We start from the raw sequence: 27,002 nt of genomic DNA on the forward strand, positions 1-27,002 counted from the left end.
ATTTATTGACACCATCCCTTTAACTTGCTGCTTATCCTCAAACACACATCCAAATGTGATTTCAGAATTGCTTGGTGGATGAATGAAACATGAGGCACCTCTTGATATCAGTTTTCAGTAAGAGCATCCTGCCGGGCAGAGTAGTCTGTAGCTGAAGAAGTCTGTCTTGATCCAAAAGTGGCAGCTGCCCAGGAATTGTGGTAGTAAGGACAGAAGAATATGTGAATGAATTGAAAACCCTGGAATATTTCTTGTCAAAGTGGAGACGAACTTCTTTGGGATAAATGGCAATGAATTGATGAAAAGATGCTGTCTCTGTGGAAACAATGCTCAACCCTTTAAATAGTAGCAGAAGAGTGACTGGATCTAACTCAGTATAAATAATTCATTTACAACCTAGGCATATTAAGAGTTGGCATTAAAAGAAGTAGCAGAGATTGTAAACTCAGTCTTTAGCGATAGCTGTTTGGATAATTGAACATGTTCTCTTTGTTACAGTTTTTTCTTTCACATGGTTATTAATTCACATGATTTGCTGTAGTTCCCTGAGTCAATAGTGTTATGGTAACAGACCTGATGCTTCTATTAGTGGTAAGAAAGCGAAAGGCAGAAGACTTTTCTTCAGGGATCACAACAGCGAGATAATACTTATTTCTCAGTTAGATGTTTACTTGGCTTTTAAAGCAGTCTCCTAAATGTCAAGATATGACTGTAGGCTTTGTATTCTAATTCATATTTTCAGACTGTTTTCTATATAAATCAGTTCCTTTGTCACTTAGAGAAGTGTCAAAGGAATTCATTTATATAGAAGCCTGCTCAGCTTCTTTGCTTTTGTGCTCATCTGTTTAGTGCTTTCTTGTGACTCAGATAATAAGCTCTCTAGGCATGGATTGTTGCTTTTATCAAGAGGTGTAGAGAATTTATATAAAACAGTGTAGTTCTCTGATTGTAAATTTTTCATGCTATAACACAACCATTAATCCTACTGTGAATAAGACCACACACAAAAAATGAAGTCACATATATTTCCTGTGAACAAATTTTCAGAGACTGAAATGCAAACAATTTAAATACTTACTGAAAGAAAAAAATAATAGTAACAGTGTATTTTAAAATAAGTTTATAAATATTTACAAAGTCGAACATGAAAACACTTCTGAACCATAGACAATAATTGTATTCCCTTTCATGCTACTTTGCTCCATAGGGTATTTGGTGCAGCTATCTTTCTAACATCTACACTGAACATGATCATCCCTTCTGCAGCAAGAGTGCATTATGGCTGTGTGATGTTTGTAAGAATTCTTCAAGGTTTGGTGGAGGTAGGAGCACACATGATTTTGGTCCTTTCAAACTGGATTTGATTTTGAGATTTGGTTCTAGAAAGGGTAAGATCTCTTTCGATCAGGGTTTCTGATCAATATACAGTTTTACTTGCTGCTCATTTTGAATTTATAATTCTTCATTATACTAACATGTTTCTAAGTTTACTTAAAGTAAGGAAAAATATATGTTTCTGGTGCTGCAGTTTGGGTTATTTTAGTTTTCTCGTGCCATCAACTGCATATGCTAAACAGTGCTTTTACCTCAGAACATATTACTATTCAGGTAATAGGTAATTCAGATTAGTGTGACATCTTCATACTCAAACAATCGAGCTCTTCCAGACTTACCTTACCCTTCCTATATCATTCCATGGTGACAAACACCTAGGCAGTAGGAATAGCATCAGCAACTACTTCAAGTGGAATTCAGTGAAAGCAAATCATGTGATGTGTGAAATGTCTGCCAGGGTGTCACATACCCAGCCTGCCACGGGATGTGGAGTAAGTGGGCCCCACCGCTGGAGAGAAGCAGGTTGGCTACCACTTCATTCTGTGGTGAGTTGATGGGCTTATATGGTTTATGTAAGCATGTATCCTTATTAGATTTATTTTATTAATTTTATTATTTCAAGGAGCTGCACAGACCCTCTGCCTTGCACCTTGTACCCTAAGCTTAGGAGCTTGTGAGTCCTCTTTTGTTTAATATGCCATCATTTTATCATTTAAAGCCAACACTCAAAATGGCTCTCATAATAAACTAAAATGGGTCTAGAGGTTCACATGAGAGAAATTATATTGTATTTCTTATTTGCATAATCCTTAGGGATTCCATTTATTATGCATACTCAATGGGTTCTCCTAAACAAGTACACATTTTAAAATTATCCAAAAAAGATTTCAGTACTTTAGGCTGCTTGCTCAATATACTGCAGTGGAGGTGATGTAGCTTCTTGCCAGCAGCTGTCCTGCTTCATTCTCTTTTGAGTTATGATCAGACATATACTTTGCTCTCTTCTCTGTGTTCCTTTCCAGTGCTGACAGCTGAAGATGAATGTCTGTAGGAGAAAATGTTCAGTGAAAATGTAAAAGTCACAGGAAAAAAAATTCTGTCCATCAGCAGTAGAGTTGTATGGCTGGGGAAAATACAGCAATAAAAAACAAGAAAAAGAATAAAAGGAAGAGTGAAGCAAGTGGAAAAACCCCATGTTTGTATATTATGGGAATTTTGGTTTTTCTACATATGGCTTCAGGTTTTAATTAGGTGTTTTCACTTCCTGCAGAACAAAAGACCCAAAGAAAAGCCTCTCCACTCTCAGTGTTCCCTCCTTGAAATTCCTAGCATGGGATCTCTAGAGAAGGATCCATCCTTCAGCTTGACACCCATTTTAGTGGCTACAGACCACTGATACTTGCACTTGAAAGGTGCATAGGAGCAATGGAAAAATTAGGAAAATCCAGGTTAAGTAAGTTCCTGGGGTTTTTATCTACATTCTGGCCTAGGGCTTTTCTGTAGGAAAGCTGTAGGAAAAATGAATTACTTGAAGATGAGGGAAATTTTTTCATTGCAGGGAAGTATTTGCTAATGAGTAGAGCATTAAAAAATGTTTATTAACAAAACATGTACTACTCTCAAAACCACAAGTATCTAATTTCCTAGAATAATTCAGAGCAACATGTAAAGCCATTGGCACTGTCTTGCACTGAAAGCTATTATCTAGATTGCACTTAAATACTCATCTTTTCCCACGAAACACTTAGAAATATATTTCACTGGTAATACGTATTTCCCAATCAGAAACCTTGGCACAGAACAATTTTTATCCTCTTTTATCCCCTGTCAACATTTGGCTATTTATTCCAGCTGTTTATGTTGCTGATATGAATTAAGCATGGTTACACAGACTCAGGGTTGGTTTGAACACCCTCTCTGCTACCAGTGCTTGTGCGATCATGGGTCTAGAGCCATGAAAAAAGCCTCCCAACATATCAGGATTCCTCCGTGAAGCTTCTGAAACTTGGTCCATTATCTTCTCCAAAACTCACCTCACACACCACAGTGCCAGGCAGGATTTCCCACTCAAGAGCACACATATGGCGTGTGCCTCTGTAGTCATCTGTCATCAGTCTTGGATTTGCAAATTTCCATACAGGGCACAACTTTGCAAAGTAAGACTGGTGATGCATGAGAGGTCAGTGCTTTCTGTCACCCCAGACAAAATTTTGCAGCTTTCATCCCATTCTCCTAGTTCATAAAAAGTCAATCAAACACATCCCTCCTTTTCTGCTCACCTGAACACCTGTCTGGATCAGCTGCTCTGAAAGCTGGGCACACTTACCACAGCTGACATGTTTTACTGATCTGTTTTCTCCTCAGGGTCTTACGCAGGTGCGGTGGTGGCCATGCCCCTGGCAGGTGTGCTGGTACAGTACATAGGATGGTCATCAGTCTTTTATATTTATGGTGAGTTGCTTAACATGAAGGACATCTGCCACTAGATCAGTACTGCCAGTTGTTTACTAAAACCTGTCTAACAAGGATGGATCAAAGTTGTTTTGATGAATGAAGAAGTTGCAAACAGATACTCCAATTTATTCCTTACTTATTGCAGATTCTGAGAGCTTTCATTTCATAATCATCTGTTACAAAAGGCTGTAAAATTGTGATGGCCAGGCTGCAGCCCATGGTCACCCAGTGACAGGATTGGATGCAGTTGCAAAGGTTCCTCTGCAGCACGAACACTTGTGTAGGACCTGCCCCAGAGTGCACACTAACAGCAAAAGTTACAGCAAATGCTGCTGACAAGGAGCCAAATGGACCTGAAAACTTCTGCCCTGAGAAATCTTCCCCATGCTGTCCATCTTTAATAAAGCAGTGCCACTTTACAAAGTGGTCCCATAGGTATGGCCTTGTGGCTGATCTGTGTACCTCATTCTTCCCCTCACAGTGTATGGCAGAGGTGGCTGCACCAGCTTTGCACGTCAGCAGTCCAGTTAAAGTAGGTTTTCTCTGTCTTCCCTAGAAATACAGGACACAGCACAAGATTTGCCATTGCCGTCTTACAGTGAAGTCCCTTCATGCCACCACTTTATGGCCTGCCTCCTTTTTTTTTTCCCCTAGGTTCTAAAAAGATTTTTCTTTCTGCCTTTTCTTTGCCCCATACATAACGTAATAAAAGTGACAAAACACTCAAATGCTTTGCAAGCAGGCATACAATATACACAGAGTTAGTTGCCATATTTTGTTACTTCCCTGGGCATAATTTCTTTGCAGGTTTTGTTTAACTGGCACTTGAAACAAAAAATCAAGGCTTGCAGATACTGAAGTGTAGCTTTATTGACTTTGAAAACAAGTTGCTTTTCCTGCCTCTTCAGGAATGTTTGGGATTGTTTGGTATGTGTTTTGGCTGCTTCATGCCTATGAGAGCCCTGCTGCGCATCCAACAATAACCAATGAAGAAAAGATATATATAGAAACAAGTATAGGAGAAGGAGCCAGCCTAGCTAATGCAAGTGTAAGTAAAAAAAAGGCTTTCTTTATTGTCATTTGTAAGCACTTTGCAGATGAGCATATGACTGGATGGATACTGTTAGCAGAAACAGGGGCTTTTCTTTTCAAGAAAATTACAGAATCAGGCTCTTGCAGCTGGACCAGATGAGCACAGGAAAACGTACTGCTGTTTAAACTCCTAGTTTATGGTGCTTCTCTGACCTAGGGAGGGAAGGGATGGGTTGGGAGGGGGAACCACACATTCTGGTCTCCTGCTCTTGAGTAACTGTCATACCTGTTCTGAAAAATATTCATGGATTTAGCTAAATAAGAATCCGACTGCAGATACTGAATTATCCAGCTGCCTTTTGAACTCCTATTAAGGATGACTGAAAATCTAATAGCTTAAGGACTGGGTTTCTGCCCTGCTCACTCTCACAGCAGCTCAGGTTCTTTGAGGCTTCTCATCCTCTCTCTGAGAAGATCCTGGAAACTTTGAGTTAAAACCTATTTTCCCATCAAACTTCCCTCCATTCCCTTAGACAACTTTTTTTGACAGTAGTGAAAAATAAAGGTGTTTTTTGTTCATTCTGAGCTTTCCGTTTTGAACATTCTGGAACAAAGTAACTCCATTTTATTCCTCTGTATGTTTTGGATAACAGCTGTGCTAGGAGTGTAAAATACAAGTCTGTCTTTTTGGGCATGCATCTGAAATTTGGCTGACCAAGTCTTAGCTGGAGACACAAACACACTTGTTCCAGGTCATGGATTTTCCTTGCAGTAAGATGGTTTTACTGCAGAGGAAACTGACACCAACTTCATGGATGCATGCACAACCGCAAATGTATGGGTTTTTTTTTTCAAAAAAAAAAAGGAGAATATCAATGTGTATTGCCATAGCTACAGATTTTAGCTTCTGATTGGAATTCTGTTAAAAATCAATAGGTCTCTGAAGTGTGTTTCCTGCTGTATGGAGTATTGGAGCACAATACTAATTGAAAATGCCAAAAAATCAAGTTACAGAAATTCAATTCTGTACCACAGGCCTTTTTTTTTCTGAATTAAATAATTAGGTTGAAGCAGGTAGTTGCTTGTTGCTGCACTACTGCATGTGTCTTAGCTTGGACAACCCTTTTTTCCCACTCCGTTCAGCAGAAGGTCTCAAACTGCATCATGCCAAAAAGCAGGGAATGGGACAAGGTTTTCTCTAGTTTTCTCTGATTCTTTAACTAATCTTGTTATCCCACTAGCAGGATTCCAGAAGACCTCATGTAATTTCAGTGAGCAGGGCAATATTAGTGCAGTATCCACCTTAAGAATACCAACTGTTCTAAGAAAATTTGTCTACCTCTTTTTTGCCAGTATTTCACTTGCATTTTAAGTGATCTGTGATGTAAGTTGTATGCAATGTACCTAATAGGCTTGATAATTAAATATACTGGTTCTTTGTTTTGCCTCTATCTACCCAATTTTGTGTGTTTTCCCCCTAGAAATTTAGTACTCCCTGGAGGAGATTTTTCACTTCAATGCCAGTTTATGCAATCATTGTGGCAAACTTCTGCAGAAGCTGGACCTTCTATTTGCTCCTTATAAGTCAGCCTGCTTACTTTGAAGAAGTCTTTGGATTTGCAATAAGCAAGGTAAATGTCTGAGAATAAGCAGTGACCTAGGAGATACAGCAGGAGAGGTTCAGTTGAACATCAGGAAGAATTTCTTCACTGAAAGGGTGATTAAATATTGGAATGGTCTGCCCAGAGAGGAGGTGAACATCATACCTGGAGATGTTAAAGAAATAACTGGGCATGACACTTAGTGCTATGGTTTAGTTATTTGAGGAGATCCAGATAATCCTGGAATCATTACAGTAGATTATTCCCAGTATTTGGGATGACATATTTCTGCTGACCTGATAGAAGTAAAAGTATGTGAGCATCAAATTTTTAGAAAAATTAAAGAATTGAGAAGTTATTTTGGGAAATAATTGATTAAGAGCCCTCATATATAATGAAAAACCTCTAAGTAAGTAAATAGAAATGTACATTTTGTTTAATGTTGACTGTTCAGCATTTAACCAGGTAATTTTTATCCTCTTCTTGATTTTTGTGACTTTTCATTGACAATGAAGATCAAATTCTTTATAGGTTTGTATTCCATGTCACCCCCATTTCATTAAAATCAGAATTTTTACACTTCCTCTTCAGAGCATGAATGAGGAATACATAATAATTGTTTTAGAGAAGTTTTAAAACTCTCATTTAGCATACATACATACTATGTGGTAATTATTTTCAAGCAAGTCTAAGACTGATAGCAAAGAAGATATTTATCTGTTCTGGGAGCACTGTGTGCCCAGATTCTGCAAGAGAAGCAATGGTTGTGGCATGGTATCTATGGCAGTCTAACTGGCCAAGTACAACATGGAGGTGAAGAAGAGGGATATTAAGAAAAAGTACATCTATTTATTCTGAGCTGCTTTACATTAATGCTAGAGTTGCGTCTCTGTGAATGTCACTAATTTAAAACCAGTGTAAAACCAACTGTCAATGTAACGAGGTTGCATGCCTCTGAAAGTGAACACAAACTTCTCACTAAACTACTGCTTCCAAGAAAAGCTTCTAGAAGATGACATGCTGATCACTAAAACTCTGTCACAGGGGTTGTACTGAGTCTGATCCTATTTGACATCTTCATTAATGAGGGCAGCAGTGTGTGCCCTCGGCAGGTTTGCAGATGACACAAAAGTAGGGGCAGTGGCTGCTACACTGCAGGGCTGTGCTGCTGTACAGAGGAGCCACGGCAGGCTGGTGAAGGAGGCTGACAGAAGCCTCATGGAGCCCAGTAAGGGAAAGTGTAAAGTCCTGCACCTGGGGAGGAACAAGCCCGTGCACCAGTACATGCTGGGATCTGCCTGGCTGGAAACCAGTTTAGCAGAAAAGGACCTGGGAGTCCTGCTGAACACCAGGCTGGACGTGAGCCAGCAGTGTGTCCTTGCAGTAAAGAATAATGGTATCCTGGGCTGCACCATGCAAAGGCCACCAGGGAGAAGGAGGTGATCTTTCCCCTCTATGCAGCAGTGGTGAGGGCACACCTGAAGTACTGTGTCCAGTTCCAGGCTCCACAGTACAAGAGGGATGTGCACGTACTGGAGAGAGTCCAATGAAGTGCCATGACGAAGTGGAAATATTTTCCCTATGAGAAAAGACTGAGAGAGCTGGGACTGTTTAACCTGGAGAAGAGAAGGCTCAGCAAGGTTCTCATCCATGTGTACAAATATCTGAAGGGAGAGTGTAAAGAAGACAAAAACAGGGTCTTTTCAATAGTGCTTTTAGCTGACCTTTCTGCTCAGTAGGGCACAAACTGGAACATGGGAGGTTCCTTCTGAACATGAGGAAACACTTTTTTACTAAGAGGATGACTGCACACTGCAACAGGTTCCCCAGAATGAATGTGGAATCTCCTGGAGATACTCAGAAGCCGTCTGGACATATTTCTGGGCAATGTCCTCTAGGCAGTCCAGCTTGAGCAGAAGGAGGCTCCTTCCAACCTCAACCATTATGGGATTCTTGGATTCTGTGAAAATGAAAAGAGGATGAACATCAGTTTGTAGTCTGTAATCCCACAAGAATAAATATAAATCCATGTTTTTACATGTATGATTATTTAGTTATTTGTAAAATTATTTCATGATGTCAGGTTTATGCTGTATGGTCCCTATGCAATGTGCAGGTGCTTCCTTCCTTTACACAGAGGCAGGTAACAGGGATTGATTTGTTGTTCAGGAAGGAGGTCCTTGAGAACATGAATAACAAAAATATATAAATGCAGTTGAAAACCAAGATAGAGCACTCCAGTATCAGGACACATATGACAGGGCTTTGTGATGTCTACGATAGAATTTAATATGAACAGTATATTGCATGGCGTTTCTAAGGTGAGATTCTCACTTAGGCTCTGACTTCTCCTCCTGGGCCACAAGATCTTTCTTCCTCACCCAGTTTTGAGCATCTGCTGTAATCAGATAAAGTGATTCAGGGGGAAAGAGGTGAAGTAACATTATGGTTCCTGTTCTCTTGCCCCTAAATCTTGAAGGAGAAATGACAGTAAAGCTCACATTTTTCTAACTGCAGGTTGGCCTTTTGTCAGCAGTTCCTCACATGGTCATGACAATCATTGTGCCCATTGGAGGGCAACTAGCTGACTTCTTACGGAGCAGGAAGATCTTAACTACTACCACTGTAAGGAAGGTCATGAACTGTGGAGGTACTATTGTATTCTGAAAATATGACATTTCAATTGTGTGCTGCAATCAATGCAAGTATCATAGTTTCATCCATGTTTAATTGTGACAAGAGACAATTTATTCAAGATTGCGTTTATAGCTGGTTAACCTGAAGCATTAAGTGGAGAGCTGATGCCTCATGACATAAATCCTTACTCATATGAGCATGCTTTAAAAAAGGGAGGAGACAAGAAGTCTGGTTAATAATTGAATGGGCATAGTATGATCAAATAGACCTCATCCTGCAACTCATACAGACAAAGTTAACCCTGTACCAAGGTGCTGGAGACACCCTTTCCCAGTGGATACATTCTTGAAGTAACTGGCCATGTTCCCATTTGATACTCCCAGAAGAGCCCACTGGCAAGTTAAGGCTGAAAGGTTTAGGGTGGGGGTAAAAAATGAAGGATGAACGGGAAAATATTAACTCAGCACAAAATAATTTGTTTCCTATTCAGTCACTGAACTGAAAAATCAGTGACATATAGGGTTGATATTGAATTAAAGAAAATATTTCAAGCCAGGCAGTCTTTGGAGTCATTAGTTGCCCACTGCCAATTGCTGGCTTGCATTATTTATAGATGGCATAGGATCCTAGAGATAGAGATGCCTGCAGCCAGTGATACCACATAACTTGGCTATGCATCATCTTTAGAAAGGATGGTTAAATTAATTGTATTTTCAGGGCATATTAATAGTGTCATTAAAACAAAACAAAACAGAAGGATTGTAATCTTGCATATTAGAAAATACTAATTTCCAGTAATGGCAGAGATTGGAAGTTCCCTGTGATGCTCAGGGATGTCCTGTTTTGTTGGTCGCACAGTTGTGTGTAAAACACTCTTTTGTTCCATTTACCAAGAACATCTTGTACCACTACAACCATGAGAAATTAAAGGCAAATGTTTTTCGTCTTTCACTCAAATGTTTGTGGGCTTGTGAATTTTTCTGCCCTTTGCACATACTCATTTTCTCAATTGTCTTCCTGTATTTCTCAGTGAATACAGTGAATTAACTTCACCAGATGTTCGGGTCATGTATACAGCAGTGAATGAGGAGAAATAAAGAATATATTCTTAAACAATAAATACACAAGTATTTCTGCAAATGCACAAAGCTCCCAAATGTGTTCAAGAATAGCTAAAATATAAAAGATAATTTTCTCTCATTTTAAGCTGCTACTCTGGGTAGTGCTTATTAGTATTTTCATGGCAACTAGAAATTTACATATAATTCATTCTTATGTGTTTCATTGGAAGGCTTTGGGATGGAAGCAACCTTACTTTTGGTGGTTGGTTATTCTCACACAAAAGGTGTGGCTATTTCCTTTCTGGTGTTAGCAGTAGGCTTCAGCGGCTTTGCAATTTCAGGTAAGAATTAATCTTATTCTTGCTTTTATTCCTGATAAAACGGATGTTATTATCCTCACTGTTTTTACTGTCATAATTTTTATTATTTTGTTTGCTCTTAATGTGGCAACTTATGGGGTGTTCATTATTTCTTCCTATATCATAACTAATTTACTTCAGTATCTATGAAACATGTTGCACAAAATAGCTGAAGCTTTGAAAAGAATTTGCTCTTTATTGATTCCAATTTGCATCAGCTTTATGCTGTTTTTTTTCTAATATAATTTTACAGTCAGTCACCTTTTCATCCTATTTAACTGTATGCCTAAAAGGAAAGACAGAGAGGGAGAGAGAGATTACTCTGCAGTGAATAGTTGCACAAAGGCTGTCAGTTGCAATCCTGTCCCCAACCCTTGGCACCCAATTTCTGCTTTCTTTGTCAGCCCTCCCTCTGTTGCATCGTACATCCAGCCCTTGTCCAGAAGCTGTTTCTAACATTTTATGAGTGTCAGCCATGTTTTCTAGTCTCAAGCTGCTTTGTGGCACCATCAGTACCAGCATCACTGAAAAAAACTCCTTTGCTATGAAGATTAAAGATTTTCTTAAGATTGAAGATCTTCCAAGAAGATGGCCAAGAACATGGATCTACTGAACAAAATTGACCAGCAAAGTAACAGCTGGTCTTTAGTTATTTCAGGTTTCTGCTGACGGGAAGTGGTTTTGCTGCTCAGTTACGAGGTCCTTGCATAGCTGGCCATTTCTATTGATCAACTTTTATTGCAGGATTTTCCCAGGAGTCTATTCCTTACCCTATTTATTACCATACACTTGGAATTAATTGTCACTTCTTGTGATCAACCATAGTTAATATGACCAATTTTCATTACCTAAGGAATGATAATTATCTGAGCTGATATTTAGTATTTGTTTTTATTTAATAAAATAAGTGCCCAGAAGACACACAACAGTAAGGATAATTGTTTTTCTTACTGGTTTATATTATATTTTTTTATCATGTTTTAAAACTGCTGTTAAACCACTCATGTGGTTAAAACACAGAAAGAATTTAATTAATACATATAAAATAAAAATATAGAAGACATTTCACTTATTTGAGGCATTGATTCCTTAATTACCAATATTTGCAAGCTCGCTGTTCTGGTATGAGAAAATGGAAAGTACAGACACTTTGAACAAAGCCAAACGAAACTTTATTTTCTATACAACATACTCTTCAGAGGTGCAGTAGGGAGGTTGCTAACCTTTTCAGTCTTCTTCAGCCAGAATGGCTGTAGAAAGCCCTGTTGCTGGTAGTGCAACGCTGTACAGCTGTCTGTTTCTCTCATTTTATGTAGGCTTCAATGTGAATCACCTGGACATAGCCCCTCGTTATGCCAGCATTCTGATGGGGATCTCCAACGGTGTGGGGACGCTATCGGGAATGGTGTGCCCACTCATTGTTGGTGCAATGACAAAACATAAGGTAACATTTCTCCATGTTTTCTAGGAAAAGGCTTAGGTAATGCAACAAATTTAAGACATTTCAAAGATTCCTGGGAATGCCATTCTATCACTGGTCTCTGCAGCTGCTTTTTGTTTGTCTTAAGCATTCACTTTTTAAATACCACCTTGGCCTAATTCTCAGCTATTATAACTAAATATCTGTGTAGGCTAGATATTATTTAATACCACCTGAGCCTGAGTCTCTGCAGTATCTCCAAACAACTGTACAATGCTTATTGGGCTTGGAAAATTCCATTGCAATGCATCCATACCTCCATGGTAGAGTTTCTAAGCAAACATTGATCTACAATAATATTAATGTAGTCGTTAGAGAAATCCCTGCATTTCCAACTCCACAAATACTTCACATGCAAGAGTAAAACTTTACTGTGAGGAAAAAAAAAAACCAACAAAGAAACCTAAGTTTTATTATATTTGCTATTGGTATATATAGTTAAAAAAAAAATCTTTGCAGTGGTTTTCGTAAGTTATTTTGTCTTCAGCATCAGGAATCAGTGATCACAGTCATTCCTCATTATGTGCTAATTCATTGCATAATTTGGAAAGTGATATTTCTTGTTACTGGAAACTTAATGAGACCTGCACCATTCTTTCAGACCCGTGAAGAATGGCAGAACGTCTTTCTGATTGCAGCCCTGGTGCATTACAGTGGTGTGATATTCTACGCTATCTTTGCTTCTGGGGAGAAGCAGGAATGGGCTGACCCCGAAAACCTCTGTGAAGAGAAATGTGGCATAATTGATCAGGATGAACTGGCCGAGGAAACAGAGATGAACAATGAAACTTTTGTAAGTCCAAAGAAAACGTATGGTGCTACCAGTCAAAATAGTGAAGTACAGAGAAGGGAATGGAGAAAGCAAAAGCAAGTAACTCAAGACATGGAGGAACAGACTTCTTACCATTATGAAAATGGAAATTTTCAAGATTTGTCTTAAGACTTGAAACTGTAAGATTTATATAGCAGCTACTCCCATGACTCCTGCCTAGCTGCCCCAAATCATCTGGTATTCACATTTATTGTCTTATTCAATTACATATCATCTGGCTGCTTGGCTAGATTTGAGGGGTGATAGTTCCCTCCCAGTGGTGTGTAAGAAGGCTAACAACAACAGGACTGGGATAAGTGATCCTAAATCCTCTCCCAGCCATTATATGACCTTGGGAGAGCTTCTCTGCTGGTTAGATGACAAACCCTGGCAGGGCTCCTGCTTGATGCAAGCTGTAGACCTTACTGCAGGAGCAAGGAGTTCCCTCATCACGTCATCTGAATGGAGAAAGGACAAGTGATACCAGATGGTGGATCCACGGTGATCTGTGTAATCCCTGGGTCTCCAGTGGTGTCACAGTCTGTAGTGAGCAGTCCTGCTTTGCCTTTTTAGGATTCCTGTAGGGTGGCATTTGATCTGCTTAATCCATGTCAAATCAGAAGTTCATGCTGAAAGATTAGAGCAGAGGGAAAAGCAGATTTATGACAGTAGGCTGTAATTAATTACTAATAGTCATACAATAAGGGGAAGAGGAATATGTGGCAGAGGTGGCACAGGATTGCTTCAACAGTTCCTACAAACTGATTGGCAGCTACCTTTATATGCACACCCCACAGAGTATGGATAAGACCATAAAATGGATACTTGTAAAATTTCTCCCCCTCAAAAGATTTTGTGCTGGCATGAAATAATTTTGAATACAAAATCATCGTTAGTGATGCAATATTATCCTTAAGAAAGGAAATCTTAGCCCTGTTTTGATTAGGATTCTCACTCTATTCATTATTATGAAGTAATTTGAATATATTTGTCTAGTATTATACTGATAGCGTTCCTGCTCTCAACACCAACAGTCCTTGTTTAGGTGAATGAACTTACTTACAGGAATATTTAGTTCTGGATCTGTAACTTTTCAATGCCTCAGTCTTGTTCTTGCTATGAATGAACTGTACCACTTGAGAGTTAACAGGGTACCTATGTATAAAAGTAATTATCCTCTGCCATTGGTATACATTTGACAGTATAAAGTGGCTTTAGCCTTTTTCTACCATTTTTAGAATCAAACAGTGGAGCATGCTGTATCATCTCAGTTAGCTGCAACTCAGAGACTCATTGTGGCATTGATACTCTTTTCAGAATGGATAATTTCAGTAAGTGATTTAATTTGTCTCTCATGACTACTGCCTCATTAAATTCAAGTGAAAGCTATCTTGTCTAGCCTATGCTGTTCATTGTGATGTTTTAGTATTATTGCTCTCATGTATTGCGTGCAGCGACTGTGATGCACACAAGATTTGAACATTTCACATGCATTTTGCTATTTTATTAAAATGCAATTACACTTGTACATTCATTTGAATCCATGGATTATTTATCTTCCCTACAAAAAGTTATATTGGGAAGTTAGCTAATTCTCTGTTCTCGTCTCTTGTGTCTCTTCTACTCAGCAAAATCCAATCTGCAACTGTATATCAGTAAGAAGGAAAGTGCCAAATTTGACTAGAGTGAAGACTTTTGATATGAACAGATAATTGGAAAGGGGTAGTTTTATGTTACAGCTCAATCCTGCTTTAAAAGAAAACCCAATTTATTAATAAGCGTCTCAAAAAAACCCCCTTGTCTTTATGCTGTTAAGTCAGAAAATAATGTCTTTTAAAATTCAAAATCTCATTTAAGACTAGATTTTCTTATTTCACTACTGATATTTAGAACAGGTATAAGAAAACATCTTATTTCTTTCAGGTGATAGTCAGCTTTTGGGAATTTAATTGGCAGGAACTTACGTCAAATATTCTCATTAGTCTATCACAACAGCAGGACCAGCTGCTGTCAAACTATTTTTCAACGTTCACCACAATTTACAAAAGAAAGGTCCACCGTTTTGCATATGCGCAAAGCAAACAGATTCTTCTTTCCTCTCCAATAATGTAACATTCATATAGTTGCTACAGGAACTCTAAGAGGGAAAGCCATATTATGAAAGGATTCAATATAAGAATCTGTGTAACTATAATCTGAGGGAGAAAAGAGAAGACCGGACAATGTATTACTCTAGAAACACTAACATTTGTTTAGAAGCAGCATCATTTTTCCAGTAATGATGAAGGGTAACTTTCCCGTTAAGAGGAAAACAAAGGGAGTGAATGCTGTTGTTATTGCAAAGAACTACAAACATCCCAACAGTTTGGGAAATGGCCAGCTGGCCCATGAGAGCTTGGCTGCCTCTGTGGTGAGTGTAGCTGCTGTTTTCTTCCTGTTGCAGATGCATCACAGCTGCCACAAGTGACAAGCCACAGCTCAGTTTAGCAGGATCGTTTTGTATCCACAAACAGGCTGCACTGATTTAGTTCTGTGGAAGTTTGACTTCAGTGGATATTTGAGCATTATTTAATACATTGAAAGAAGTGGCTTAAAAACATCTGGACAAACTTTTGCATTTAAAAACCCCCTTTCTTAGTTGTCTAAATTTACCTGTTTACTAACCTAATACATCAACTCTTACCAGCTGAAATTACATACAAGCCACAGTGCTTTGCCAGGCACTTACAGTGAGATGTTTGGGTTTTCTCCCTTTCCTTTTCATTTGTTTAAATATTTCAGGTGCATTGCATGAAGTGTAAACATCAGCACTGGTTGGAAACTAGGTTTTTCTCCTGGAAATCTCTGTACTTAATCAACTTTTTGATTTACACAGTGGCTTCCACAATCATATATGACAAAGAATAAAGACAATCTATTGAGAACAAATGGACTTTGTAGCTCCAGTTTTGCTGGATGCTTCTATCTGCAACATGCTCCAAAGGAATTTTCTCGTGGAGTCTAAGGAAATATGCTCACTAAGGATGTTTTTTCCTACAAAATGACTTCTTAAAATATGTCAGAATTTGGAACATTTAAACAATCAGAGAAACTGGCATATCTCACTCAAACTTCTAAAAAGTCATGTCTCAAATGGCAGTGAATGTGAATAATTCAAATGCTATTTTCTATGGATAAATAGTAGCTAGATTACACTTCATTTATAGCATTGTTTGAATATTTTTCTGTCCCCATGTTCAAAGTAACTTTTGCATATTTTCATATATGACTGTGCTCATAACAAGTCAGAGTTTGATTTGGAAATGGCTTTCTGATTGCAGAAGGAAGCAAAATTTGCTTTACACTGGAATAAAGATTTTAATTAAGCCAGAGGAAGGTTCAGTTCTCCGTAGGTTGAAATGGTAGAATAGTCCACAGGAATGAATTCAAGTCTGAGGAGAAAAAAAGCAATACGGTCCCAGGAATATGTTGTTAAGTGTTGTTATCTACTGATCTTTCTTAACACAGAAAGCTGTAGCTTTTATTTCTTTGACAGCTTATATTTTTTAGGCACTACCAGTAGACATTTAATGATAATTAATACTCCTCTTATATTTTTGTAATAGTAAAACAAAATGCTTCTTGTAGTGAGAAAGGACAAAGTAATGACAGAAATTATGAAAAATTCATCTGAGTAGGAACATCTCCAGGGAAATAATCACTTAGTCCAAAAGAATGTGCAGACTCTGGGGTGAAATACATAATAAGGGCATCCAGATGTTGACAAAGTGCCAGGAGGAGTCTCATGTGCAACATAATTAACTGAAAGCAGGTAGGTAAAAATTAACTCAAGGTCATGCAAAATGTGTTAAAGCTTCACACGTATGTTTCCAACTGACTTCTTTTGACAATTACAGAGATCTGTAAGCTTAGTCATTATTTTAAGGTAAATTTTGTAAAACACCAGATTTGTTATGTTACTTTTCTCTTTATTTTCCATTGAAGATCTTAATTTTAGGCTGCTATTTAATTATTTGTATTTTAAGAAAGAGGAGTATTTCTTGTGATTTAAAGAGTAGAAAGGGGAATAGAGAAAAAGAGAAAGCAAATTGCCACCACAAAGCCATGCAGACAGAAGGCTGAGATGGATAAGAAATGAATTTTCAAATCCTGGAAACAGAACTTGGGAGTCCTCTAGATTTTTGAGTTAAAAACATACAGGATGTGCCAAGATTTAATATTCTACATCATCCTAGGGTCCAGGGAATTCACTCAGGTCCCATGGCGAAGCTTAAATCTCATGAAATCAGGAATAAATTGAGAGATTAAAAACTCCTCATTCTTATATCTTCCAAATGCTTATATTGGATTAGATAATATTGCTGGAAAGGTAGCATGACTAAAACTATTGCAGCTCTAAATGTCCATGCAGAAGACAGGCTTCCTAGTAAAAATGCATTCAACTACTTAAATACTGGTATCAGTTATTTCTCAACTTCCATTTGATAACAGTGTTTAGCTGTGACAGAAAAAATTGTCCCTTTTTTATCTCAACTTTTTTGGTTTTGTGTTTAGATTGTTTATCATTTTTATATCTCTTCTACATGTAAAGTTACATAAATAAGGAAGGAAATTTATGTAAGAAACTTAGTAAGATTGTACTTCTTCATGCTGAACTATCTATAGCAAAATAACAGCCAACACATTTTTTCCAACACTGAATATTTGGGTATTTAAGTCTTGATCACAATAAAGACTTGACCTGTTTATTTTGTTGTCTCCATCCAACGTTGTTGTGTACTGCCCCTCAATTTAATTACTGTATTGGATGTCTGCAGTAGCTAACAGACTAAATTTGTTTATGTATAACCATATTTATCTGCTCAATAAAATCAGTGCTCAGACACTTGCTGTACAAATTTTTGACAACTATTTCACTCCTTGTTTTAGACTTAGTTCTGTCTGCATGGCAAATTCAGAACTCCTTTGAGCTGTCTGTTTTGTTAAATATGTGTCAGGAAAACACTGGAACTCATGAAAAATACATCTCCACTGGCTCAGAGTTTTGGTTGCCCAGAGATGTCTGACAAATTTTTGAAGCACTAACCAGGAAGACAATGACGTTTATAAAACAGGAAGTATCTGAGTACCCCCAATAAAGATACCTCTGGTTTCTGGAGCTGGTAGTCATCACCAGAAGCAACATGCCAGGTGCTTTCTCTTGGGTGGGAATAACTGTAATGAACAGAAGGGGAATTACTGGGAGAAACTTGCTGATATGGTGAAGATAAGAAAAATGGGACTTTCTCTTCTTCTAGGGAGGGGACTTTGATTCCGTCTGCTTGTTCCCTGCTCGTTCTCTGGTGTGCAAGCAAAAGAAAAATGTCTGCAAGTCCTGAGACCCCATTTTTCCCTTGGCAATGATCAGTTGTGTAGTTTGTACTGGTACAAATCTGCAGGAGGCTGGAAGTGGCTTATGGGCCCTTGCTGATTTATGTTGGGCAAGGGGAAATGATAGCACTAACATGAAACTTGAATTTAGATGTGAAAGAGATTTACATTAAGAACAAACAAGCGAAGGACAATCAGTGTGAATGGATGTAGTGTTACTTCTGTGGAATAATGCTGTTCTGTGGGGCAGACATGGGCAACTCGGAGTAACCCCAGCAGGTAGGCTTTCCCTCAGCAAGGGAATGTAATGTCTGTCCTGCACTGTTCACTTCCCATTTCCCAGTGCCCCATGCTGGCTGCAAGTTTACTTGTTAAAATGTTTGTGGAGTGAAGAAAAATGTTGCAGTCACACCAGACCCCTATCTTTACCTTGTATTTTCTTGTTTTCATGGCCTCCCTTGACCCTTGCTAACTGATGGAATGGTACACTAGACACCAGGGCCAAAGTCAAAATTAGCAAGGGCTTACTTTTTAGCATATTCTTTATTTTATTTTTATCTTTATCTTTCTAGGAAGAGGCAAATTCTGTGCTAAGGTTCCTGGCAGCAGAGGCTGGAACTGTTGGTCCTTGGTGGGCAGCTGCAATGTTACCCTGGCTGGCCAAAGGTCAAGGCCATACTGGCCTGTCCTGCTCCCTCTGCTCTGCCAGAGCACACAGCAAACTGTCACACTTGTACGGGGCTGAAGGGCAAAGTTGCTGACAAAGCTGGGAGGGGAGCTGCAGTCAGGATCCCTGTCTCCTGCCCTTGTTGGCTGCCTGGGTACAGGAACTGTCAGACCATGACAAACATCTGGTGTTTCTAAGAATTTTTCTGCATTCCTCATCCACAGCCTTACTATTCCCAAGGAACCACCTCTATTCCAATTTAATGGAAAATTGTGAGCAGCTTAAAATGCCCCTTGTCAACTGGCATCTTCTGCTGTTGTGTTTACCTGAGACAAGGAATACCCCTGAGCTAATTCCTTCTCTCTCCCAAGATGTATCCCAAGCCTGGAGCTCGTTATACATCAGTGCTCCCAGTCTGACCCTTCTTCACTGCCTTTGAGCTGTACCTTTGGTCCATGCACCCCTCTTGCCCCCTCCTTTTTCCCCAGAGTGGTGGTAGGTGTCCCAGCCCAAGAAACATTCCAGGTCAGGGTGGAATGGGCTCTGAGAGACCTGGTCTAGTTGAATATGTCCCTGCTCGGAGCAGCAGGGGTAGATTTAGATTACCTTTTAAAGGTCTATTCCAACCCAAACTATTCTATGATTCTTGGGCAATTTTATGTCTTTCAGAGAAGAGATTGTGCTGACTCATGCCAGTTATTTGGAAAGACTTACCTCAAAAAGATATGCCTCTTCAAAAAAGCATGTAGGAGAAGTTTGCTAACAGGTTGTTCTCTGCTTGTGTCAATGGCTGGAATTGGTTTCAGAGGACACAGACAAATATTAGTTTGAAAAAAATATCACAAGATGTTTTCTTGAGCCAGTGAATTACTGCAAGAGCTGGAGGTCAGCAAAGCTTCCAGCCCAACACATCACACATCCAGATTTCCTCATCAGGAATGCCTGGTACAAACACTACTAGAAAGCAAAGCATTTCCTCCGGTAATATTTTCATTAGTGCTTCCCCAAAAAAACTATGAAATATCTAAGAACGAGCAACTGAAGTTCACCAAACTTGAGTAGAGTTTGAGTTTTCATACCTGGTGTTCTCCCCAGATTGTGGCAGAACATTTTAATTAATTTAGTGACACTATATTTTCTTTGGAGAGATATGTTTCTGTAGCTAGTGTCTTAGTGAAAGATGCCCAGGTCAATTTGACTACTCCATGGGGCTATTCCTCCCCAGCTGCAGTACTGGAAATTTGTTGAAGTTTGTAGGATACCTGTCAGGCCATTTCTACAACCTGTCAAGATCCCTCTGAATGGCAGCATGAGGAGCTGCACCAATCACAGCTAAGTTCAAACTCTGCCCTTGTTCACTGAGCCTGTCTTCTTGTCATAGAAGGCTATCAGGTTCTTTCCCTCCTTCTTAAAGACCATAGTTATGTTTGATTTTTTTTCCCAATCATCAGTAATCTCTCCCAGTAGTTATAGCCCTCCAAAGGCAATTGAAAGTGGCCTTACAGTGGCATCAGAAGCTCTTTCAACACTCTTAGTACATTCCATCAGAACCCATAGACCTATGCATGTCCAGTCTGTGTGGTCATGCTCCTTAAACTGATTCTACTCCAGAGGGTGCAAGACTTTCTTGGACTTTTGTACAGGTTTCAGGTACCTGGAATTCCTGGTTGCCGCTCTTATCAGTGAAGACTGAGGCAAAGGCAGCATTGAATATCTTGGTTTTCTCTATGTTTGTCAGGTAGTCCCCCATCCCATTCAGCAGCAAACCCAAATTTTCCTTAATTTTCCTTCTGCTGCTTATACACCTGTAAAAGCCTTTTTTGTCGCCCTGCACATTTCTTTCCATATGCAATGGTGTGGCCTTTAACTTTGCTAACACTATCTCTGCGTGCTCTGTATTCCTCCTGGATCATGTAAAACTGCTTCTATGCTGCTTTTCTATGTTTGATTTTAGTTAGAAACTCCTTGTTCATCCATGTGGGCCACCTGATGACTTTGCTTGATTCATGCTTTAAAGATGGACTGCTCTTTAACTTGGAGGAGGTGATTTTTGAATGATGACCAACTCTTCTGGACCACTCTTCTCTCCAGGGCCATGGGCCATGATATGCTTCCAAACAAGTCTTCAACATGCTGAAGTATGCAGAGTTATGGTCCACCATCTAAAGGCAAATAATGGAGACACACCAAATTTTTTATTAATTTCTAAAACTCTGAAGTGGGAAGTAGATTGCTAAAAACTACTGAATTGTGAAATTAAGTGGAGTGATCAAGCATAGGTACAGGAAAAGAGTGCTTTTCCATACCTCACTTATTGCCTTGAAATAATCCAAGGTCAGGTGTAAAGGCAGTCAAGGTCTCATTTCATTTTAGCACCTGCTGGCTAACATTGTGATTAGAGAAATCATGTGTCTCTGCCTGCTTTTACTGGTAATCTCAAAAAACTGTATCCAGGCAATTATGGATCAAGATTTTCCACCTGAAGAAGCAAGGAACAGTATATTAACAGAAGACACATTTATTACATTCAAGAAGCCTAAAATATCTGATTAATTATAGTCAATTCCTGGAATAAATTGATGGTATTCCAAACAAGATTTTATCAGCTTCTTTGCAATACAGTCCCTTTTACTGGCATGGTGTTCAAAGGTTTCTATTGCAACTCATATTTAGGGGAGTTACATAAAGCTTGGTGTAGGAATAAGTGACAAAGGTTTTGTTTATTTCATATTATTATCTGTTGACTTTAAAAGGCCTAGGTAACAAGACAAGTTAAGCAACAAGTCAATGATTAAACGGATAAGATGGATATCAATTCTGCCAGTTTAAAAAGATATTTAGAAAGTATGAAGAAAAAAATCCCAGTTCTCTGAGTTGTAAGAAATTTGAACTACTAAAATTTTTCAGTTCTGCTTATTTAAATTCTATGTTATTTATTAATTATCATCTTTGTCAGTAAATTTATTTTAGTATAATTTTTAATATTTGAGGAGAGTCATATTTTTGGCATATTCCATTTATAGATCAGCTTTACAATTCAAAAGGGTTATGCTTTTCAGTTTTCCAAAATGATTTAAGACTTGATGTTTCTTCAGAGCAAATATCTTGGAATATAGACAGTATCATGCAATAGCAGTGACATAAAGGTCTTGCACAGTTTAAGGCTACAGTTCATCACCTATTTGAACAGCAGTTCTGTCACTGGGAAATTAGCAGTTCCCTCACATTTTCTAACTTTGACTTACCACCCTTGAACTAAATTGAAAGTGATAAGAGCTAGGTATATTCTTCCTTTGCTCTCTCTGGAATGAACTGGATGTGGAGAAAAAAAGAATGCAATTTCAGGTCTTATATACATTTCTGGATTGATATCACATATCCAGGAGAAAAATATTTTCTGTTTTGAAAAACTAATGTTGTTACATGCATTTTTTCCCCTCCTCTATTAATCTTTTATTTGGCATGTGTATATATGCATGTTAGCAGCTGCATATTAGTGAGACACAATCTGAAACAGAATCGTCTGCCTGTATCTGAGTAATCTTCATGCATACAGGAAGGAATCACTTTTGTTGTTGTGTTTACATGAGGATAACTTTCTGGAGGTATACATTACATACTGGAAGTAATCAGTTTATTAATATTAGAATGAGATATGTTGCATCTAATAATCACACTGTTATTCCAGTATTTGGTACCATTGATGTTTCCATCAGCTTCTGCTGCTGAGTTTATCATCAGCAGCTGTTATGGGGAAAGACAACTGGAAAAAGAGTAGGGTAGGATTTTGACCCTTCAGTTGTTGGAGATGTCAATTTAATCACATGTAGAGATTCTCTTTCCTTTGGGTTGAAATAACAACATTTGCACATGGACATATACGTGCTTCACCTCCCAGAAAATTTATGTGTAATTTTGCTGCAACTGAGACTTACCTGTAGTCCTCATGATAACCAGAAGAGCAGCACCAATTATTGGTGCTATCTTGTTTTAATTTTTCACTCAAATTTAACAGATCGAAAACTGGAACTGTACTCTCCATTCTACATGGTGACTGGTTCATGTGGACTGGGGATGTTTTTGTTAAGCGTCTCTGTACATCAAATAGGTTGGTAGAAAGTAGGAAAGAATCCTATTGGAGCCCAGTTCTTCGCTAGCTCCTGCTGGACAAGAGTTAACACCAGGGCTGGTTGCTCATCCAGTCACTTCTCTGAAGAAATTTCTAGCTGGTATTTCTGTAAGGAAAATTTCCTCTCCCATTTCCTTTGTGGTAACCAGTTTCTGTGTCCAAGCAATACAAATATGAATGCAATTGGCTGTGATACATAGGAACGAATCCCACAGGCTCGTAAAGACTTATTCCACCATGGATTATCAGCTGAGAAAGGGTCATCTCCTTATGAGCACAGCACATTCTCCCAGTCGGCAACCCCACTGACCAAGAGAAATGCAAGTTTTGGTGGAAGGCTTCTAAATGCAGAGAGCTGTAGGCACCATCCTCCACTAACTTGAGGCAATTTTGAGGAAACTTCAAGGGAAAGGATAGAAACCTCTAATTTGACTCCATATTTGTGAGGAGCCAGTGCATAGGAAGGAACAATGGCTTGAGTTGCTGAATAAATTGCTGAGTAGGTGAGCTGCCATTTGAGCTGCTTTGAATTTATTTTCCTTTTCCCTCTTCCTCATAAATTTCTTATCTTACACACTTACTTAGAGAAAGAGTTAATGCCTAAAATTCATTGTAAGATTCCCTCCCTTACGAAGGTTTTGCAGGAGGGGGTCACAAAAGACAAGAAACAGAACTAGACAAACTTCCCATGCATGCAATCTACTCTAGATAACAGGCTTTTGTTACATGTTTTGTGTTCCAGGATGAGATGGCAAGATGAAATACATCAGCCAAGTGAAATTTGACATAAATGAGGGATCTGCCAATGCAAATGATCCAATATTTTGGGATGAGACCCAATTTTGGACAAAAATGGTATTCAGATTAGATATTGATAAATGAAGCTTTTGTTCATATTGAGCCCAAGCTAATACTGCTGCGAGATAAGTAACCTCTCAATTTCCTGATATGCTTTATATAAATTTAATAAGCTTTATACTACATTTTGTTTCTTTCTTCTAAAAGGGAAGTAATTTGTTTTCAGAATGCAATGATGTTAACTGAAGATTAGGAAAGAAAGGAAAATAAACTAATTCTTCCAATATCTATTGCTCTAATATCCCTTTAACTTTCCCTTCAATGACCACACTTTTCTTTGATCTTCAAATCCCTTTCTTTCATTAGTACCAACTCTTTACTAGGTGGAAACTAAGAGCACAATCAGATTGACCTGGGCCCTGGTACTTGAAACTACTTTTTTTGAGTTTGGAAATATCTCAGCTGTATCCAGGACCCAGCATTATCTAATTTCCAGTCCCTTTCATCTCCTGTCGCTATCAGCACTCTGGCCCCTCAGGTAGTGTGGAGCTGTCCTTAGCTCCAGTTTTATCCCCTCTTAGAACAGCCCTGCTCCTGCTCCTTACTGATGTACAAGTGCCTGCCTTGCCAAAGGAAGAAGACAACTTCTCCCAACCTGAGCACTGCAGCATTACTTACGGTGGAATCTGATGTTCTCTTTTCTCTTAGATGTCAAGGCAGATGTAATGACATCTCCATTAGCTGCTGAGTGTGCAATATCCCCATTTTTCACTGACTGATCATGGACTTCTTGAGAGGATAGGGAGATTCCCCCGGGATTTGTCCTGGGTACTTCTTGGGCATCTGATGCCAACTCTGCAGTTCTTCCTCTCAATGAGTGAGAGCAGTCATCTGCCTGCAATTCTTCAGGGCATGGTAGAGCCTCCTCTAGAACAATAATAGAAGGTTTAAGAGGTTAATGGTGACTCTGCCTTGTCAGATAGCATCAGCAGAACTCCTCCTGCACCTCCAATGCTTTACCCTGTCCATTCATATGATGGCTAGTCTACACTTCCTCTCCCCTCATGAAAGAAATGATTTCTTGCTAGCTACTGAACTGGTCCTTTTAAACATCCATCTTTTCCTTGACACTCGACAAAGTATGAGAAAAAAGGAGAGGTTTAAAAGTTTGCAGAATTAATTTACTTAGTGTGATTATTTTAACAATTCAAAAAAACATCTAAAAATATTCTACTATTTATTTATTAATAATACTTCACTTGTCACCTTTGACATTTAGTTTAAGAGAACTACTTATTAATGAAAGGACAGTGCTTTCATTTACTGGAATAGATCAACATTTCTTAACAATTTTATCTCTCCAAATATTTACATAAATGAAAGCTAACCCTTATTGAACTCAATCACTATCACACTGTAAAACATCAAAATGTCAAGAGAAAAAGAACTGTAAGAATAAAGTATATATTTAGTCCGAGGCCTCCAGGAGAACTTCTTATCAGCTAATACTGTACCAACATGTTTAATTTAAAGCTGTGATTTCTTTAGGAACTTGTAAACTTGTAACCTCTAGAAAGGGGAATGGTAGGGAAGAACACGTAATATCAGTGTCTTAATTAAAATTTAAAATAATGAGAGATAATCTAATGCAGAATACCAGAACTTATTAATATAAAAAACAAAAAAAAACTGAAATCCAAACTTTCAGTTAAGTCAGCTGGAGGGAAGTAGACCAAGTTTCCCCTACTGAAACATAACTTTTTGATGCTGTAGCTGATTCCACATATAGTCAGCTCTCCTCTTGCACCCAGGTTGCTGTAAGATGGTACCTTACATATATGGTCTCACTAGAGCATGTTGGCTAACAATTAACTGCCTGTCACCAGGGAGGAATTCCCCTTCTTAGGACAGATTGTTCTGTGGTCATTTTACCCTTCATGACATTCCACCCTAACTGTGTGAGTGGCAAAGACAGATTATTTCATCAGGACAAAAAATAAGATTATTAAATAAATTTGCCCTGCTCAGAAACTGAATAATCAGAGAGCAACTTATAATGAAGAGGTTCTGATTAATGAAAGACTTAATCAACAAACTAAACTATTCTTAAAAGTAGTAATTCCTCTACTTTTGAAATGCAGGAGGCAAAAAAAAAAAAATATATAAACAGACATAAGAGTTAACTTATTTAAACTTTGCAGCCATTCCTTACCAATATTTTAACCTGTACAGAAACAATCATAGCTATTAAGTTTGCTTAATTGTCTTGAGATGATAAAATTTATTTTAAGCATGTGATAATCTTGTACATCTTTCCAGAATGAAAAGGTGAGGGTGCCTGAGAGTAAGAAATGTCTGGTTGGAGGAGACAGACCATGGCCCAAAGGGGTGTAGAGGATATGTATCCTCTGGGCAGCAATGATAAACAAGGTGTGCCACAGGGATGAAAGAAGAGCTGAGGGTGACTGCAATTTAGTGGCAACCATTTATGGTCATGTTGTAAACACTTTCTGAGCTGAAACTGATGGTTTGTGTTGAGGCACAATTCAGTTTGCATGATCTCTCAGGCCTCTGCAGTAGCATTCATTCTGGGAGATGTAAGAATAGAGAAAAATAAGTCCTTGAGCACAAGAAGATCTTGGCCAAGACACATGTCCCTTGACCTATGAAACAAACACAGATCCAAGCTATCTCACTCACTGGGACTGCTGCAAATTGGATCTTTTGTCAGAAATGCCCAGGTGTTTTAAGGGTATTGACAGCTCCAGGTGTCAGCTGGAAAAGCTGATTTATCTTTCAGCCAGACCAGACCTACTCCTTGTTGCAATTCTCACCTGTCCCAAGATGTCTCCAGGAATCCCTAGGCCAAGAAGACATGCTTTCCCACTGGCAAGACAGGAAGTTTCTCCCTTTGCATCTTAGGGAATAGAGAAATTAATCCATTGGTAGAGATCTGTCTGGCTTTAGTTCCTCATCCTCACCTTCCCTATGGTAATGACTATCTAATTCAGGAAAGAATCTGCCTCCAGTTGTGCCAGGGGTGGTTGAGATTGAATATTAGGACAATTTTCCTCATCAGCACAGTTGTCAAGCATTGGAACTGTCTGCCCAGGGAAGTGGTTGAGTCACCAGCCCTGGAGGTATTCAGAAGATGTGTAGATGTTGCACTTATGGACATGTTTTACTGGTGGACTTGGTGGTGCTGGGTTGGACTCAATGTACTTAGAGGTCTTCTTCAGCCTGAACTGTTCTACAGCTGTCATGTGTA

General features: G+C 38.7%; 1 protein-coding gene and 1 long non-coding RNA gene across 2 annotated transcripts in view; one reads left to right on the forward strand and one right to left on the reverse strand.

The window, feature by feature from the left end:
* Nucleotides 1-14,159, forward strand: part of SLC17A8 (solute carrier family 17 member 8) — a 30,847-nt gene extending 16,688 nt beyond the window's left edge. The window contains exons 4-12 of the mRNA XM_002190327.6: nt 1,208-1,322; nt 1,793-1,880; nt 3,700-3,786; nt 4,698-4,837; nt 6,303-6,452; nt 8,940-9,072; nt 10,351-10,461; nt 11,796-11,923; nt 12,561-14,159. Coding sequence (XP_002190363.3) covers nt 1,208-1,322; nt 1,793-1,880; nt 3,700-3,786; nt 4,698-4,837; nt 6,303-6,452; nt 8,940-9,072; nt 10,351-10,461; nt 11,796-11,923; nt 12,561-12,899 — 1,291 coding nt within the window. The 3' untranslated portion in view covers nt 12,900-14,159. The remainder of the gene's footprint in view (nt 1-1,207; nt 1,323-1,792; nt 1,881-3,699; nt 3,787-4,697; nt 4,838-6,302; nt 6,453-8,939; nt 9,073-10,350; nt 10,462-11,795; nt 11,924-12,560) is intronic.
* Nucleotides 11,629-20,825, reverse strand: LOC140682195 (uncharacterized). The gene is made up of 3 exons (XR_012053503.1): nt 19,522-20,825; nt 17,915-17,984; nt 11,629-13,399 (listed from the first exon to the last, which is right to left on the reverse strand). It is a non-coding gene; the product is annotated as an uncharacterized lncRNA (long non-coding RNA).
* Between the last annotated feature and the right edge of the window lie 6,177 nt (nt 20,826-27,002).

This window comes from Taeniopygia guttata, chromosome 1A, assembly GCF_048771995.1.
Source record: "Taeniopygia guttata chromosome 1A, bTaeGut7.mat, whole genome shotgun sequence".
Classification (NCBI taxonomy): Eukaryota; Metazoa; Chordata; class Aves; order Passeriformes; family Estrildidae; genus Taeniopygia; species Taeniopygia guttata.